Genomic DNA, 18577 nt, shown 5'->3' on the forward strand with positions numbered 1-18577 from the left:
ATGTATGTATGTATACTGCTTGACGCCCCTTTCGGGTATAACTAGTATAACTTAATATGACAATGATAATGTCGAAGTGTATTTGATGTAGCGGCCACCGGCCCAAAATTAAAATATGCATGTATATACAATCAGCAGTATACATTTATGGAATACGGGACGTAAATTCAAATCTTATTCATAATATAAACCTATTAACTCGTATACTTTAGTTTCATGTATATAGTACATATTAATATATTTAAAGCAAACGTTTACGTTCTATGAAATCATAGTATGCGTACATGGCAACATTTTTATTGTAGTTATTGCTACTGCTTATAAGGATAATAAATGAGTAGACATAAATTGATACAATATTTCCTAGAATATGCTTTGCTCTTAATTTCTGTAAACAAGGACATAGCAAAAGGAAGTGCATTTAATTTTCTTTACCAGTTCCACATAATTCACATATATGTTCATTTTGTCAACATTATTATATTATCCTCTCTCTATCTCGAGCTGTTTCAGTAGGAGAGTTGAGACAGATTTTCTGCTCTAGTCATATATTTCAGATCGTTACTTGACGAGGATGAGTGTACAAATAAATCAAAAGGTTTCCAAAGACGATTTCACACATATTTGCTCGAAGTATTGGACTGCTGAAGACAATGATTAGATGTGGAACACGGATAATATGCCATTCAGCAAGTGTGGAGATAAACAGTAACATAAGATGTGTTATCAATTTTAATGTGTGTTATCTAATTATGTGCGTTTAAATGCCAAGTGTTTGTATACTCTGGATCCTCAATCAGATAACGTTCATTACAAATATATTGTTTTAAAGCTTGTTATGGAACTTGCTTTTGAAGGGATAAAATTATTTATTTCATGCTTTTATGGTAGCCTACGACACAATAATTTAATTGTCGCTCTACGTTATCATGATATATTATTGGAGAATTCAAGTTGGCAGGGGGGAGACTGCGTGATATCTATATTAAATGCATTTAGTAAGCGTTTATAATTATATCTAATCTAGAGCATCTTTGTTAGACATTCAGCTATCATTTCTCGTCGGTCGTTTCCAATTCGTACCCGAGGGGACATGACAGCTTCAATAATGTAGTTAGCTTGTTGCATCGCAATTGCCACATACGTTCTTGCAAACCGTTGCTTGTATGAGTTTAATCGCTGTTGTGTAGTTTGCTTTGCCTAAGACTACAATACATAATAGCATAATGTTTTAGGTGTTATGACACGAAGTTGCTTTGGGTTACTAAGTCCGGGTCTTATAGTACAGTAGAACCTAGATTGCCTGGCGTTGCATGAAAGGCATCAGTATATAGTAAACACTTTGCAGTAAATATTTAGTTATCTACGATTGCAGTAAAATACCACAGTTTTGATGCCGTTTTCTAATAAAGTGTTATGACTCGAAGTTGCTTTGGATCACTCAGTCCGGTTTTTATAGTACGGTAGGACATTGACTGCTTTGTGTTGTATAAAAGGCATCAGTAAATAGTATAAAGATTTTTTCAGTGAAAATTTATTTATGTAGTATTTATATGATTGCAGTAGAATACCACAGTTTTGATGCCATTCTCTAATTAAGTGTTATAACTCGAAGTTGCTTTGGGTCACTAGGTCCGGCACTCGTAGTACAGTAGGATCTAAATTGCTTTGCATTGCAAAAAAGGCATCTGTAAATAGTATAAAGATTTTGCAGTAAGTATTTAGTTAAGATTGCAGTAGAAGACCAAAGGTTTGATGCCATTCTCTGATAATTTGTTTTGACGAAGTTGCTTTGGGTCACTAGGTATATCTTTTATAGCTAGGTAGGACCTAGATTAATTTACATTGTATAAATGCATCAGTAATTAGTACATAGTTTTCTGCACTAAATATTTAGTTAAGACTACAGTGACATTTCACAGGCTGGATGCCATATTTTAATAAAGTGTTATGACTCGAAGTTGCTTTGGGTCGCTAGGTCCGGCTCTTATAGTACGGTAGGACCTAGATTGCGTTGCATTGCGTATAAGGCATCAGTAAATAGTGCAAAGTTTGCTGCAGTAAATATTTAGTTAAGATTGCAGTGGAATATCACAGGTTTGATGCCAATCTATAATAAAGTGTTATGACTCGAAGTTGCTTTGGGTCGCTAGGTCCGGCTCTTATAGTAACGGTAGGACCTAGATTGCTTGCATTGCGTATAAGGCATCAGTAAATAGTGCAAAGTTTGCTGCAGTAAATATTTAGTTAAGATTGCAGTGGAATGTCACGGGTTTGATGCCAATCTATAATAAAGTGTTATGACTCGAAGTTGCTTTGGGTCGCTAGGTCCGGCTCTTATAGTACGGTAGGACCTAGATTGCGTTGCATTGCGTATAAGGCATCAGTAAATAGTGCAAAGTTTGCTGCAGTAAATATTTAGTTAAGATTGCAGTGGAATATCACAGGTTTGATGCCAATCTATAATAAAGTGTTATGACTCGAAGTTGCTTTGGGTCGCTAGGTCCGGCTCTTATAGTACGGTAGGACCTAGATTGCGTTGCATTGCGTATAAGGCATCAGTAAATAGTGCAAAGTTTGCTGCAGTAAATATTTAGTTAAGATTGCAGTGGAATGTCACGGGTTTGATGCCAATCTATAATAAAGTGTTATGACTCGAAGTTGCTTTGGGTCACTAGGTCCGGCTCTTATAGTACGGTAGGACCTAGATTGCATTGCATTGCGTAAAAGGCATCAGTTAACAGCACAAAGTTTTCTGTAGGAAGAATTTAGTTAAGTGTGCAGTGGAATATTATAGATTTGACGCCATTCTTTAATAAAATGTTATGACTCGAAGTTACTTTGGGTCACTAGGTCCGGGTCTTATAGTGCGGTAGACCCAGATTGCGTTGCATTGCGTAAAAGGCATCAGTAAATAGTTTTCTGTAGGAAGTATTTAGTTTAGATTGCAGTGGAATATTACAGGTCTGATACCATTCTTTAATAAACTGTTGTGACTCGAAGTTGCCTTGGGTCAACAGGTCCGGTTTTTATTGTACGGCAAGACCCAAATTGCGTTGAGTTGCGTAAAGGGCATCAGTAAATAGTACAAAGTTTTCGGCAGTAAATAATTAGTTTAGACTGCAATAGAATATTACAGGTTTGATGCCATTCTTTAATAAAGTCGTATGACTCGAAGTTGCTTTGGATCACTTTATCCGGCTCTTATAGTACTGTAGGACCTAGATTGCTTTGCGTTGCGTAAAAAGGCATCGTTAAATAAAATAAAGATTTTTACAGTAAATATTTAGTAATGTAGTGTAAGATTGCAATAGAATACCACAGTTTTGATGCCGTTCCCTAGTTAAGTATTATGACCGATTCTTATAGTGTGGTAGGACCTATATTGCTCGGGGTTGTGTAACAGGCATTAATAAACAGTAAAACACTGTAGTAAATAATTGGATTTAGGTAATGTAAGGTTGCTTATCTTTCTTTTTGATGATTTGTTTTTCGACGTCAACAATGTGAGTAAAAAGACTATGAGCTTGAATGGAGCCTCGCTTGTTTATAGTCCCAAACTTCTCTCAAGTAACGTGAACCGCAACTGGTATTTAACCTTAGTTTGTTTAAGTTGTTGCATTGCGTTGCAGTTACATATTTTCCGTTAAGGTATGATTTTTGATTATTCGGACTGACTGGCATGTCACGCTTGGTCTCCTTCCCGTCGAGTGAATTTTTCATCAGCTTGGTCGGAGCCCTCGCGCTTACCCTATCAAGTTTAATTAGAGCGGCCGTTACAACCCATCTTATTATAATACTATCCCATCTTGTTATAATATTATTATAATACTATGTAAATGGAATTGAACCTTCAAACCAACTTGACAGGAGCTTCTGTGCCTACCCTGTCTCGTTGAAAATTTTACTGCGTATTTAAGATTGAATTAGGTTTTAATTACTTAACGGATAACTTTATTTTTGTCATATTTAATTTTTGTTGTTGAGTATGTTCAGAATTGTTGGCAAGGCAGTTAAGTTCATTAACCTTCATCAGCTGGGCAGGAGCCTCAGGCGTACCCGGTCCCATTGAGGAGGTTACTTATTTTTGACATAAAAAGTTATTAATTATTTAACTTATGATCACTTTATTTTGTTACATTTGTTGTACTGATAGAATTGTTTGCAAGGTAATTATTAAACATATAGAGGAGGCAATGTGTGTTTATTTTTATTTCGAGTAATTTCAAATAAAGCACCAATCACTGGAAATCGCAAAAGGACAAGCAAAATGTTTCAAGTTATTCAAGGTTTCAAACACAGAAAATGTAAGGACAACTGCCCGGGACTACATAAATTACTACACTGACATGTACAACAAGAATTACTAAACTGCCATGTACCACATAGATAACTAAACTGCCATGTACCACAAGAATCACTAAACTGCCATGTACCACATAGATAACTAAACTGCCATGTACCACAAGAATTACTAAACTGCCATGTACCACATGAATTATTAAACTGCTAGACACAACATGAATCACTGAACTGCCATGTAACACATGAATTACTAAACAACCAGGGACCACAAGAATTACCAAACTGTCATGTCCCAAATGAATTACTAAACTGTCAGAAACAACATGAATTACTGAACTACCATGTACCACATGAATTACTAAAACTGCCATGTACCACAAAAATTACTAAACTGCCATGTACCATATGAATTACTTAACTGCCAGAGACAACATGAACTACTGAACTGCAATGTACCGCATGAATTACTAAACTGCCAGAGACAACATGAACTACTGAACTGCCATGTACCACATGAATTACTAAATCTGCCAGGGACCACAAGAATTACTAAACTGCCATGTACCATATGAATAACTTAACTGCCAGAGACAGCATGAACTACTGAACTGCCATGTACCACATGAATTACTAAACTGTCAGAAACAACATGAATTACTGAACTACCATGTACCACATGAATTACTAAAACTGCCAGGGACCACAAGAATTACTAAACTGCCATGCACCATATGAATAACTCAACTGCCAGAGACAACATGAACTACTGAACTGCCATGTACCACATGAATTACTAAACTGTCAAGAACCACAATAATTACTAAACTGCCATGTAACACAAGAATTACTAAACTGCCAGGGACTAAATGAATTACTAGACTGCCATGTACCACTTGAATTGCTATCATTAGGGTTTTAATGTACCTGAATCTTCCAAGCAAATATACAAAAAAATATTGGATATTTCATTATGAAATAAATCATCAAATACATTAAGTAAGTTCATCTGATAAATTGAATTTTTGCCACTACTTATTCAAATATGTGTCACAGGGTGAGAAATATGTGCAGCCAGACCTGGACTCAAACCCGGGGCCTCAAAATATCGTTCTGATGCTCTATTGATTGAGCTAGCCAGCCGCCTACACAATTTCTCCCCGTTTTAATATTCAAGTCCTATACCGTGACATATTTCCCCACCTTTCTGAAAATCGTCCTCAAATCTCAGCAGTTACTTTATATATAAGTAATTACAGGTGTCACTGACTAACCAGTGTAATGACGTCACGGTCCCATGTTGGGCGCCAAATGTCAAAGGGTGAGAAAAATGTGCATTAAACTGGGACTCGAACCCAAGGCCTCGGAATACTGTTCCGATGCTCTATCAACTGACCTAGCCTGCCAACTACACGATTTCTCCCTGTTTTTATATTCAAGTCCTACACCATGACAAATGTAAAACTGTTGATAACTTACCCTTCTAAAGCAGAGAAGTTGAATTTACTGTTACAGTACTTTATGAACCTGCGTAGATCTGTTTTACTGATACCACCAATAGGGTTAATGTCTGCACTAGAACAGTCATACTTTGTCATGTATCCACGTAACCTGAAAAATGAAAACTTTTCTTTAATCAACTTCAAGTCCCAGTTATGTGTTTTAAATGGACTTTTGGAAAATATTAATTTATCTCAGAAACTTTAAAAGGGTTGTAAAATTAAACCCTGACACTCGAACTGGTGAGTTTAAGATGGGCTGGGACAAGAGAAACATGTGTTCACAAAGTAACTCAATGGGATTCTGATTAGTTGAAAATGTATAGGGAATTATTTAAAGGTGTTGGACGTGTTTGAAGCTATCTTATTTCATACATTAAAGATCTAATCCATGATTACTAGCTAAATCATACGGAATGATGGATTTAGGGTGAGAAATATGCCTGTTTTATTTACAGGTCATTTTCATGAAATCTAAAAAATAATCACTGCTGGACTGTGGAGCGATCAAGTTCAAAAAGAAAGAAGTGCCTAAAAGTGTTGGTCAACAGACCATCTTGCAGTTTTATGATAGGACTTGTTTACTTTTATCCTTGAAAAGCAGCATCTCAAAAGGTGTAAGCAAGAACCATAACCCATAACAAGGTGTGCCTATAGAAATTCAGACAGTTCTTTCTATGGTTTAAAACTCAAATGCAAAAAATCATGATCAGCAAGTGCATGGAAGTTGTTTGGTTACAATAAGACAGTGAGTGAGTTGGGTTTTACGGCGAATCGACACAAAATGGTCATATATTGCCGAGACAATAAGACGGTAATTCTTTTAAATAGATACTGTAAAAGCAGATATTTTTGCCAGAGTTTAATTTTCACTATATTCGCGAGGCCTTACATCTTGCGAAAATTAAGCCTTGCGTAAATATTCACCGTAAGTATAATTCAAATTCAAGAACGATACCATTTTTACAATTTCGCTAATTTAAAACCTCGCGAATGTACACAAGGTTCAAATTCGCGAAATTTTGACTCAGCGAAGATATGTGCTTTTACAGTATACAGAAGCCAGTCAGGCTAAATCTGCATTTATGCTTTTATAATCCACTGCTTTTATTTTCTCTACTATACAACATTTGAGAATCAAATGACCTTAAGTTTGAAGCTAATCAATATCTGAAGTTTAAGTGGGTGACAATAAGATTTTTTTTGAAGCATGTGAGAAATCACTTAGAGTAAGCTGATATTTTTTGGCTACAGATAGTCAGTCCTACAGGGTGAAGCAACTAGTCCTACGGGGTGAAGCAACCAGTCCTACGGGGTGAAGCAACCAGTCCTACAGGGTAAAGCAACCAGTTCTACAGGGAAAAGCTACTAAGTCTTGATCGAAAAAAATGTCACTCATCTAAATAGAGAAACATCTGAAATGACATAGGTGTATGAAAGAGGTATTACCACATTCACTTTGTAAGTTCAACACTTTTGTTTACAAAACAGAAACATTAGCCTTGCACAACAAATACCTGAACCGTGTGAAACCAAGAAACTTCAACGATACTTACCCTTCATCAACATTAGCTGACCCCAGCACCAGCAGCCCCCCTGGTCGACCCCGGGCCCAAAGGCTAAGTTGGGCAAACAAGTACGCAAGAACCATTCTAACACGAGCCTGTAACATAAACATGTTAACAGTACAATTTCTACCTAGATAATTACATACTTCCAATCACATCACTCTTTTACAATAATCTGCCTTTGGCGCATTTAATTAAACATGGGTAAAATACAATATATTTCGAGTCTCGCAATATATTTCCAGTCAATATCCAAAAAGAGCCAAGATGTATACCACAGAAACTGTTCCTACCACCCAGAATCATGCACATTGCAGATCATCTCATAACCACCTACCTATATTGTAAGTTTGAGATCAAAACCTTGAATGACAGTAAGTTATGCTCTGGACACGAAATATGATGGAGAGCTTTGATCTCTGAACTCAATTTGAGACCTTGATCTTTTACCTAGTCCTGGTTCAAGCATTCTGCACATCGTCTCATTGCCAGTATGCCAAGTTTAAAGTCAACACCTTTCATGGTTATAAAATTATGCTCTCTGCATGAATTACGCATGCGCCATTACATAATACGTCCATTTTTTTCAATACTGGTGTATAAAAATGCTGCTTACAAGAGGCCATAGTCTATCTGACCTTGAAATGTGGTCATGCAAGGACAAAGGTCAAAGTCTGTACAATATAGCTGACCTGTACATTCTGTAGAGCCAGATTCTCCCTCAATCCTCCACCGTGGGCTTTGAACTTAGGTACAAGTTTGAGTGCAGCTGTGAATACACCGATAACAGCTGCTACTGCCACGTCTATTGTCACTGACAGGTGGAAGCTAGAAATAAATATTTCACTTTGTCACTTAGTTTATTATGGAACAGAAAGAACACTCCACATTGCATCAAAGTATAATGATTATAGGATGTTTCCAGTGAGTTTTAACTGTCTTGAAAAAACTCTTGTCCACTTGCATTTTAAAACATTGCACAGCCTCATTATTAGCTAACAAATATTTTTCAAAATTAGTGCCCTGCTTTGTTTGATCTAGCCAGAACAATGAGTCTAAGATAAAACAATCATTTCAATGATACAACAAATGAAACCTTTGCTTGATAACTTAAAGTGGTCCACAGGCAACAAATGATAAATAATCTGCTCTAGATGACTGAACTGAAAAAGTCAAAAGACATACAATGAAAGAACGGATATAGCAAACTTGTAATATTTGAATGAGAAATGAAGCATGTATTATCTACCTGCCAATTTGTTTAGCTAGTTCAGCTGCCCTAGACTTGGTATCCTCAGACGAGTTCTCAGTACCCATATAACACGTGGTAAATACCCTGCCTGCTAACTCCTGGGGGTCTGTCGGGAAATAGTTCTGGTCAGACACTACCCGTCTAACATCTGATAGCACATGTGCATCTGTAAAATCAGATATTATTTAGCTCTGCTCTGCTCATGGATTAGAAGCTTTAAAACAAACTGAATTATGTTGTATGTTTTGTATAAACAAGTAATGCAAGAAAAATTAAAAGCACTAAACCGATTCCATACAATTCTAAAACTTCTTGAACACAACCATACACAAGTTCTGTTTGTAAAACACATATGCCTCCATGATGACCTAGTATGTAATGTTTTATGCTGTGATCTTGACCTATGACCTACTGACCCCTAAAACATAAATGGTTACCTGCTGACAACAGACAACTTTCCTTGGAAATTTGACAAGTGCAGGCAAAAGTGATCTCCATTTATTGATTGGTTTTGACCTAGTGACCCTAAAAACTTAAGGGGGTCATCTACTACATAATGAAGCATAACCATTCTGAAGATACTGACTGGAAACCAAATGTTCTACCCACGGGCAGACAGTCTGACTTCACAGACACTGAGCAAAACAATGTGTGCCCTCTTTTACAACGGTTGGGTGGGGGGGTCATATTTTTTTTTGAAAACTTAAAATCTATATAAAGGTATCAAATTATTGTTAAATAGAATCTATTGTTCTGCCAGCCAATGACTGGAAACAGCTGCTGGGTTGGGTTCAGACATATAATACCCTACACCTATACCTCTAGCAAACAGGTAGAAGTAGTGTTCAGTCACAGTCTTTAATTCAGAAAAACGATATCGGTAATGCATTTTTCGTATATCTTTCTGAATATGAATTTACTAAAAGACTTACAAATATACATTAGGAACGGATATCTGTAGTAATACCGAATGACACCTGGGTTAAGGTCTACAAACTACGCTCGTTGAAATTGTTGACAGAACTTCTGATTATTTTTGATCAAAAATACACATTACATGTTTTAGCTTATGAGTTGTGTTTAGACCAGTTGGATGGAATAACACTTAGTGTAAAACTTATATTTATTTTGTTAGGTTTAACATCACACCGACACAATCATAGGTCATATGGCGACTTTACAGCTTTTATGGTGGAGAAAGACCCCAGGTGCACCTCCATGTATTTTTTCATCACGAGCGGGCACCTGGGTAGAATCACCGACCTTCCGTTAGCCAATTGGATGGCTTCATCACAACGAGGAAAAATTCAATGCCTCGAGTGAGGCTTGAACCCACATCGATGAGGGGCAAGTGATTTGAAGTCAGGGACCTTAACCACTCGGCCATGGAGGCCCTCTGTAAAACTTATAAGTCTAACTTATGTTTTGCCATATTTACCTCCTTTCTGAACCTCTGCACAGACCAGTCGACACATGGAAGCTACAATACATGCTGTACTAGAACTGTCTATCCCTCCACTGAGAGGGAGGAAGAATCCGCCTTGTCCACTACGGCGTATATAGTCCCATAGCCATATAGCTGGACCAAGGCTGAAAAGGGAACAAAATTCAAATACTCCTTGTAATATTTAATTCAAATATACTAAAAAAAGGATGGCTCTCTCACTAACTTGTTAGTTACATAAATAAAACAATGAAACTTTTTTGGCAGGTTTTGTTGTCACTCTGATACAGTTTAAGGTCAGGGAAGGAAGACCCCATGTGCCCTTTCAGACATTATTTCAAACAAAAACATCTGAGTAGAACCTGTGACCTTCCCTTAGCTAGATGTACGAACTCTTCACACATAAAATTCTTATAAAGTTCGATCCCAGAGCAGTGAGGGTAAAAAACTGATTATCAACAGAGGTTAGGAACAAAAGTAAACATGTATTGGCATTAACATGTATCAATGAACAGTAATGAAATAACTTACCTTTGAAATAAAATATGCCTTAGTAACTTCTTGATCACATGAGTGAGAGAATGATTCTGAATGAAAATTGACTACTTAAAGACATCGACGAGTTAAGGATGTCATACGTAACAAACAAAAGTTCAACAGATGTTACCTAATTTCCTCCTCTGCAGAATGATACTGCCAGTCCAATGGCTGGGTAGTGGGCAGGAAGTAATCATCACTGGACAAACAGAAGTCTACGTGTACCCGAGGAAACGAAGGAGCTACTGCATTCTTGTAAAAATATATATACATACAATTACTGCTTGTCACTTAAACATCTTAAACAAACATTACTGATAAATCAGTTGAGTAAGTAAGAATAAAAATTTCAAGGTTCTGGCCAAAACAGATAATTTGGGATGAAATTATGGGATAAAATAACCAGAAATTTTATTAGTTTGTTTTAACTGGAGTCTGTGGATCATCTCCATTTTAAAACAAGGCAGTCTGAAAGACAGCTAAATCCCCCGCCACTGCTATGGATAGTGAAAGGGTTAACCTTCGATTTTAGCTGTGACACTGACCTTGAACTGACATGGCTGACTCATGAATTCTGCACAACGTCTTGATGAGGTGATCATTTGACCCAAGTTTCATGAAAATCCTTCAAGGGGTTTAGGAGATACAGAGCTGAAACCTTTGACCTTCAGTTGTGACCTTGACCTTGAGTTGACATGGCTGACTCATGAGTTGTTGATGAGGTGATCAGTTGACCCAAGTTTGATGAAAATCATTCAAGGGGTTTAGGAGATCTACAGAGTGGATACCAAATGGAAGGCTCAAACCTTCGACCCTTAGCTGTGACCTTGACCTAGAGCTGGCATGGTTGACTCATAATTTCTGCACATCGTTCTGATGAGGTAATCATTTGACCCAAGTTTTATAAAATTCCTTCAAGGGGTTTAGGAGATATAGAGCAGACACGAAATAGAAGGCTCAAACCTTTGACCTTCAGTTGTGACCTTGACCTTGATCGTTTGACCCAAGTTTGATGAAAATCCTTCAAGGGGTTTAAGAGCTATAGAGCGGACACAAAATGGAAGGCTCAAACCTTTGACACTAAGTTGTGACCTTGACCTTGAGCCAGCATGACTGACTCATGGGTTCTGCACATCGTCTTGATGAGGTGATCATTTGACCAAAGTTTTATAAAATTCCTTCAAGGGGTTTAAGAGATATAGAGTGGACACAAAATGGAAGGCTCAAACCTTTGACCTAGAGTTGTGACCTTGACCTTGAGCTGGCATGGCTGACTCATGAGTTCTACACATCGTCTTGATGAGGTGATTATTTGACCCAAGTTTTATAAAATTCCTTCATGGGGTTTAGGAGATATAGAGCAGACAGAAAATGGCAGGCTCAAACCTTTGACCTTGAGCTGTGACCTTGACCTTGAACCGATAAGACTGACTCATTGGTTCTGCACATCGTCTTGATGAGGTGATCATTTGACCCAAGTTTCATGAAAATCCTTCAAGGGGTTTAGGAGATATGGACCGGACACGATATTGTTACGGACGGAAGGACGGACGCAGACCATTCCTATAATCCCTCCGCCACGGCGGGGGATTAATCAGTTATGGCTGGTTCCCTAAAAAGAATGATGATTTCAAAGCATACATTTTTACCCCTTAATAGTTATTTTTACACTAACTTGTTACAATGACTGTACTAATGCAGCAGCACAGTATTACTAAATGTATATGTACAAAGGTTCCCATACTTTAGACCAAAGGATAAAAATCAAAGTAATTATTCCAAAAACATGCATTTTTTGCCATCAAAACAGTTAAGGTTATTCTTTTTAAAATGCACTAGCAGAAAAACAATTAGCCTATTCTTGAACTGTTGATAAACACAACAATCCTCACCCTTTCACAGAAGCTTCTCATGGAATTCCTGTATGCTCTAGCATCTTCTAAATCAACAGTGGCTACATTCACTGTCTGAAAGTATAAATACAACACATTCTACTGTAAATCTAAATCACATAAGAGCAGTGTTATACATCCTTTCCTTGGGTTTTAATAGGTGTGCAGTTTTTATCGATGTACATTATTTTATTTTCATTGATGTACATGATTTTATTTTCATTGATGTATGTAACATGGAAATCAAAGCAGGAATACATTTTTACTAGTATTCAATCTTGAATAACTGAAGGCAGAAATATATATTCTCTTATTCAACACAATGAAAGTCCTTCTACATGGTAATTCAATATACATAATGTAAACCACATTTTTTACCTAAGAATTCAATTTAATCAGAACATCTGATAACAGTCAAAGTTTTGAATACTTCAGTGAGTTGAAGAATTACTGAATCCCATTTTGATTACCTCCCTTTATTTGACTCTGACAGTGAGAAATATTAACAGCAGTGCTTTTTTAACCAAGTATTTATGCAAACTCTCAATCAATACAACCGTTTTGTCTGGGTTTTTTTTTCTTTTAATGAAAATATAGAAAGTTCTGTGGGACTTAAAGAATACAACAACTTACAACATCTTTAAGAGTGAACTGAGGTCCTTGACAGACTATCTCACCATTGACAGAAATCATGGAACATCCGTCATAGAACACCCTCTCACCATCACATCCCATCAGGTTGGCAAACACATATACCCCGCCACACTGTAACAAAACAGATGACTATAAATCAGAAAAACAAGAAATTTTTAGTAAGCTAACATGTGTTTTAAATGACAGGGTGCTACAGTAATTCATCAGAGATGCTTTTTACCCTTGCATTGGGTTTGTAGTACCCTGTTTCACAGATGTTTTGTTTAGCTATCAAATGAAGCACTAGCACTGGTTGCAACATCTGATTAACAATGTAAAGCAATCTATCATGTATTAAATATGAATTAGTATCACAGGAAAAGTTAACCTTCATAGTTGCTGACTTAATGAGATCCACTCTGACATATGCCTTCCTCAGTTCATGGTGGCTTCCGCTGCTGTTAGTGATAATTTCTACACCATCTAGAGCCATGTTTACATGACGACTGAAACATACGATCAATTTGTAACAGTATATCAACTTTCTAAAATTATATGTCTGTTTTTGCACTAGGCTTTAAGTCACAACAACACAGTTAAGATTTTACAGCAACCTTCTGGCTCTGATGATTGAGGAAGAACCAGGTGCCACACTAGAGCATTATTTCAGTCACAGGCTGGCATCTTGGTAGAACCATAAACATTCCATCAGCCAGGATGGCTTCCTCACATGAAATAATTCTATATCTTATGCAGGATTTCAAACCAACAGCGTAGAGGGGCACGATTATAAGTAAATATGAATGTCATGAAAGAACTGTTTTAGTGTCCCGACCCAGATTTTTGGGAGTTGTTAGGTAGGCAGGGAATTTTTATTTAATTTCTCTTTTTTTACCAGGAATTTCTGAAAGCAAAAATTTGCCTGGTAAAATTTGTTTCCCGTTCCTTCTCAAATTATAGGAATCTTGAAGTATAGTCAGCAGCTACTTACCTTTCACAGTTCCATAGTTCTTCACATATCTCACTACCAATACATGTATCCAAGGTAGATATCACAGCGTCTCCGATAGGAACCTTAATCTACAACAAGAGCTGTCGGATGACAGCGCGCTCGACTATTCGAAGAATTGATTGAAGAATGGGGTCAAAATATTTCCATAGATTTTCAGACAAAAGAAAACAAGAGGGCCAAGATGGCCCTAGGTCGCTCACCTAAGAAACACTCCATAACAGTGTAAAACATGTTTGACCTAGTGATTTCATGGAAACAAATATTCTGACCAATTTTCATTAAGATTGGACCAAAAAATTGGTCTCTTGCGATAAAACAAGCATTTTCTTAGATATGACCTAGTTTTTGACCCTAGATGACCCATGTTCAAACTCGACCTAGATTTTATCAAGGCAATCATTCTGACCAAAATTCATGAAGATCAACTGAAAAATACAGCCTCTATCACATACAGAAGTTTTTTCTTTGATTTGACCAAGTGACCTAGTTTTTGACCTCAGATGATCCATATTCAAATTCGACCTAGATTTCATTAAGGCAATCAACCTGACCAAATTTCATAAATATCAACTGAAAAAAACAGTCTCTATCGTATACACAAGATTTTTCTTTAATTTGACCTGTGACCTAGTTTTTGACCTCAGATAACCCATATTTAAAACCGACCTAGTTTTCATCAAGGCAATCACTCTGACCAAATTTCATGAAGATCAATTGAAAAATACATCCTCTATTGCATACACAATGTTTTTCTTCCATTTGACCTAGTGACCTAGTTTTTGACCCCAGATGACCCATTTTCGAAATCAGCCTAGATTTTATCAAGGTAATCATTCTGGCTAAATTTCATGAAGATCAGTTGAAAAATACAGCCTCTATGCATACACAAGGTTTTTCTTTGATTTGACTAGTGACCTAGTTTTGACCCAGATGACCCATTTTCGAACTTGGTCTAAATTTCATCAAGGCAATCATTCTGACCAAAATTCATGAAGATCAATTGAAAATACAGCCTCTATCGCATACACAAGGTTTTTACGTGATATGATCTAGTGACCTAGTTTTTGACCCAGATGACCATTTTCGAACTCGGCCTAGATTTCATCAAGGTTATCATTCTGACCAAAATTCATGAAGATCAATTGAAAATACTGCCTCTATCGCATACACAAGGTTTTTCTTTGATTTGACCTAGTGACCTAGTTTTTGACCCGAGATGACCCATTTTCAAACTCGGCCTAGATTTCATCAAGGCAATCATTCTGACCAAAATTCATGAAGATCAATTGAAAAATACAGCCTCTATCGCATACACAAGGTTTTTCTTTGATTTGACCTAGTGACCTAGTTTTTGACCCGAGATGACCCATTTTCGAACTCGGCCTAGATTTCATCAAAGTTATCATTCTGACCAATATTCATGAAGAAGAATTGAAAAATACAGCCTCTATTGCATACACAAGGTTTTTCTTTGATTTGACCTAGTGACCTAGTTTTTGACCCGAGATGACCCATTTTCGAACTCGGCTTAGATTTTATCAAGGTTATCATTCTGACCAATATTCATGAAGATTAATTGAAAAATACCACCTCTATCGCATACACAAGGTTTTTCTTTGATTTGACCTAGTGACCTAGTTTTTGACCCGAGATGACCCATTTTCGAACTCGGCCTAGATTTCATCAAAGTTATCATTCTGACCAATATTCATGAAGAAGAAATGAAAAATACAGTCTCTATCGCATTCACAAGGTTTTTCTTTGATTTGACCTAGTGACCTAGTTTTTGACCCGAGATGACCCATTTTCGAACTCGGCCTAGATTTCATCAAGGTTATCATTCTGACCAATATTCATGAAGATTAATTGAAAAATACAGCCTCTATCGCATACACAAGCTAAATGTTGACAGACGACGGACGACAGACGACGGACGCCGGACGCCGGACATCGAGCGATCAGAAAAACTCACCTGAGCATTGCTCAGGTGAGCTAAAAATGGATTAAACAAAAATTTTTCCTGTATTTGTGGATTTCGATTAGTCTTGCACTAAGTGGCAATGTGTGACCATGATGGCAAATATGTTATTAAGTTATATGTTAGGCAAACACAGACTTGTATGAAAAGTTTAACTAATTTCCAAGTCCAAAAAGGGTCATAATTCAGTCAAAATAGTTGACAGAGCTATGTACACTTGCCTACAGATGGAAATCATGTTGATATACTAGTGTTAACAGTTTCAAAGCCACAGTTCAAATATTTTGACAAAAATGTCAAAGTCCAAAAAGGGCCATAATTCAGCCAAAATAGTTGTCAAGAGTTATGTACTCTTGCCTGCAGATGGAAATCATAATGATAAACAAGTGTTTCAAGTTTAAAAGCCATATGTCAAATAGTCTTGACAAAACATGGACATATATGAAAACAGAACCAATTTCCAAGTTCAATAATTCATAGCCAAAAAAGATGACAGAGTTATGTACTCTTGCCTATTGATAGAGACTATAATACTGAACAAGATATAAAAGTTTCAAAGCCATATGTCAATCACTTTACACAAAATATAAACTGGTACGAAAAACTTAACCAAGACTTCTAAGTCAGAAGGGGCCATAATTCAGCCAAAATGCTTGATGGAGTTATGTACTCTTGCCTACAACTGGATATGGTGATGGTAAACAAGTGTTGAAAGTTTCAAAGCTTTATCTCAAAAGACTTTGTCAAAATGTAGACTGGTACGAAAAACTTAACCAAGATTTCTAAGTAAAAAAGGGGCAATAATTCAACCAAAATGCTTGATGGAGTTATGTACTCTTGCCTACAACTGGACATGATGATGGTAAACAAGTGCTGAAAGTTTCAAAGCTTTATCTCAAAAGACTTTGCCAAAATATGAACTGGTACGAAAAACTTAACCAAGATTTCTAAGTCAAAAGGGGCCATAATTCAGATAAAATGCTTGACAGAGTTATATACTCTTGCCTATAACTGGACATGGTGATGGTAAACAAGTGTTGAAAGTTTCAAAGCTTTATCTCAAAAGACTTTGTCAAAATGTGGACTGGTACGAAAAACTTAACCAGGGTGTGACGCCGACGCCGACGCCAACGCCGACGCCGACGCCGTGGTGAGTAGGATAGCTCTACTTATTCTTCGAATAGTCGAGCTAAAAATACGAAAAACATTGTCAGTGTTTTAGTACAGAACATGAACAGAGTATCAGACTCCAAAAAGTGGAGCAGAACAACCCAGTGTTCTAGATCAGTGGAGGAGGAAGTAAAATTTAAAGAAGTCTTTTGATGTGTGTGTGTGCCAGAGGGTGAATGTAATGTGGTGGTGGGTGGGGGAGCTGAGGGGTTTTGTACTTAAGTAATTTGGAGGACTATCTCATCATCACCCACCTATATTCCAAGTCAATACCTTTAATACTTTTTAAGTTGTGCTCCAGAGACAAAATAAAAGGGACAAATTTTAAATCAATATGTGACTTTCACATTTGATCTACCAACAAATTTCATGCATTCTGCACATCCTCCCATTGCTAGCAATCTTTATGTCAAGTTTGAGGTAAATATCCTGAATGTATATTAGGTTATGCTCTTGACACAAAATATGATGGACATATTTGACCTTTCTGTAATCTTAACATTTGACCTGCCAATCTAGTTCAAGCACTTGAATACTAAGGCACGAGAATATAAATCACCTCATCACCAACCACCTATATACCATGTTTAAAGTCAATACCTTGAGGTTGTGCTCTGGACACAAAATACAAAGGACAGACCAGTGACCCTGACCTTTGACTATTGACAAAGGTCATGTGCACTGCATAATGTCTCATTGCCACTTACCTTAAAGCCAAGTTTAAAGTCAACACCTTGAATGGTTTTAAATTATTTGACATCTGAGCTCCATTTATAACCTTAACCTTAGACCTACATGCTGGTTTATGCACTTTTCACATCTTCTCATCCCCACCTACCTATACGCCTTGAATGGTTATTGAATTATGCTCCGGACACAAAATATGATGTGAAACCCACCTACCTATACGCCTTGAATGGCTATTGAATTATGCTCCGGACACAAAATATGACGGACAGAAAGGCGGATGAACGGACATATAAAAAGTATCAGGAATGTGGCAATGGACAGACTTGCAACAGGGTAATGAACTGGTGACGCCATTATACTGAGTTTTAAAATTCAGTTCCAGAGATGGAATTATCATTAACCATTTCTTTCACATTCATAAAAGGACTCAAGATATTTCCAATAAATATATCATGTCATAATGTCTAACTTAAACAAAGAGTAGAACAGCATATAAATATAATATGGGATTACAGCTTGTCACTAATGCAAAAATAAAGAAAGAAAGAAGAAAGAAAGAAAAAAAAAGAAAGAAAGAAAGAAGAGAAATGAGGAAAGAAA

The 18577-nt window shown here is 36.8% G+C and overlaps 1 protein-coding gene across 1 annotated transcript in view; it reads right to left on the reverse strand.

Annotated features, from left to right (window-relative positions):
* LOC123551826 (glutamine-dependent NAD(+) synthetase-like) overlaps window positions 1-18577 on the reverse strand; it is a 97271-nt gene that overhangs the window by 14092 nt on the left and 64602 nt on the right. The window contains exons 7-16 of the mRNA XM_053541385.1: window positions 14119-14207; window positions 13516-13633; window positions 13128-13259; window positions 12495-12569; window positions 10733-10854; window positions 10060-10211; window positions 8619-8787; window positions 8062-8197; window positions 7358-7464; window positions 5782-5913 (exon numbers count right to left, since the gene is read on the reverse strand). Coding sequence (XP_053397360.1) covers window positions 5782-5913; window positions 7358-7464; window positions 8062-8197; window positions 8619-8787; window positions 10060-10211; window positions 10733-10854; window positions 12495-12569; window positions 13128-13259; window positions 13516-13633; window positions 14119-14207 — 1232 coding nt within the window. The remainder of the gene's footprint in view (window positions 1-5781; window positions 5914-7357; window positions 7465-8061; window positions 8198-8618; window positions 8788-10059; window positions 10212-10732; window positions 10855-12494; window positions 12570-13127; window positions 13260-13515; window positions 13634-14118; window positions 14208-18577) is intronic.

This window comes from Mercenaria mercenaria, chromosome 4, assembly GCF_021730395.1.
Source record: "Mercenaria mercenaria strain notata chromosome 4, MADL_Memer_1, whole genome shotgun sequence".
NCBI classification, from domain to species: domain Eukaryota; kingdom Metazoa; phylum Mollusca; class Bivalvia; order Venerida; family Veneridae; genus Mercenaria; species Mercenaria mercenaria.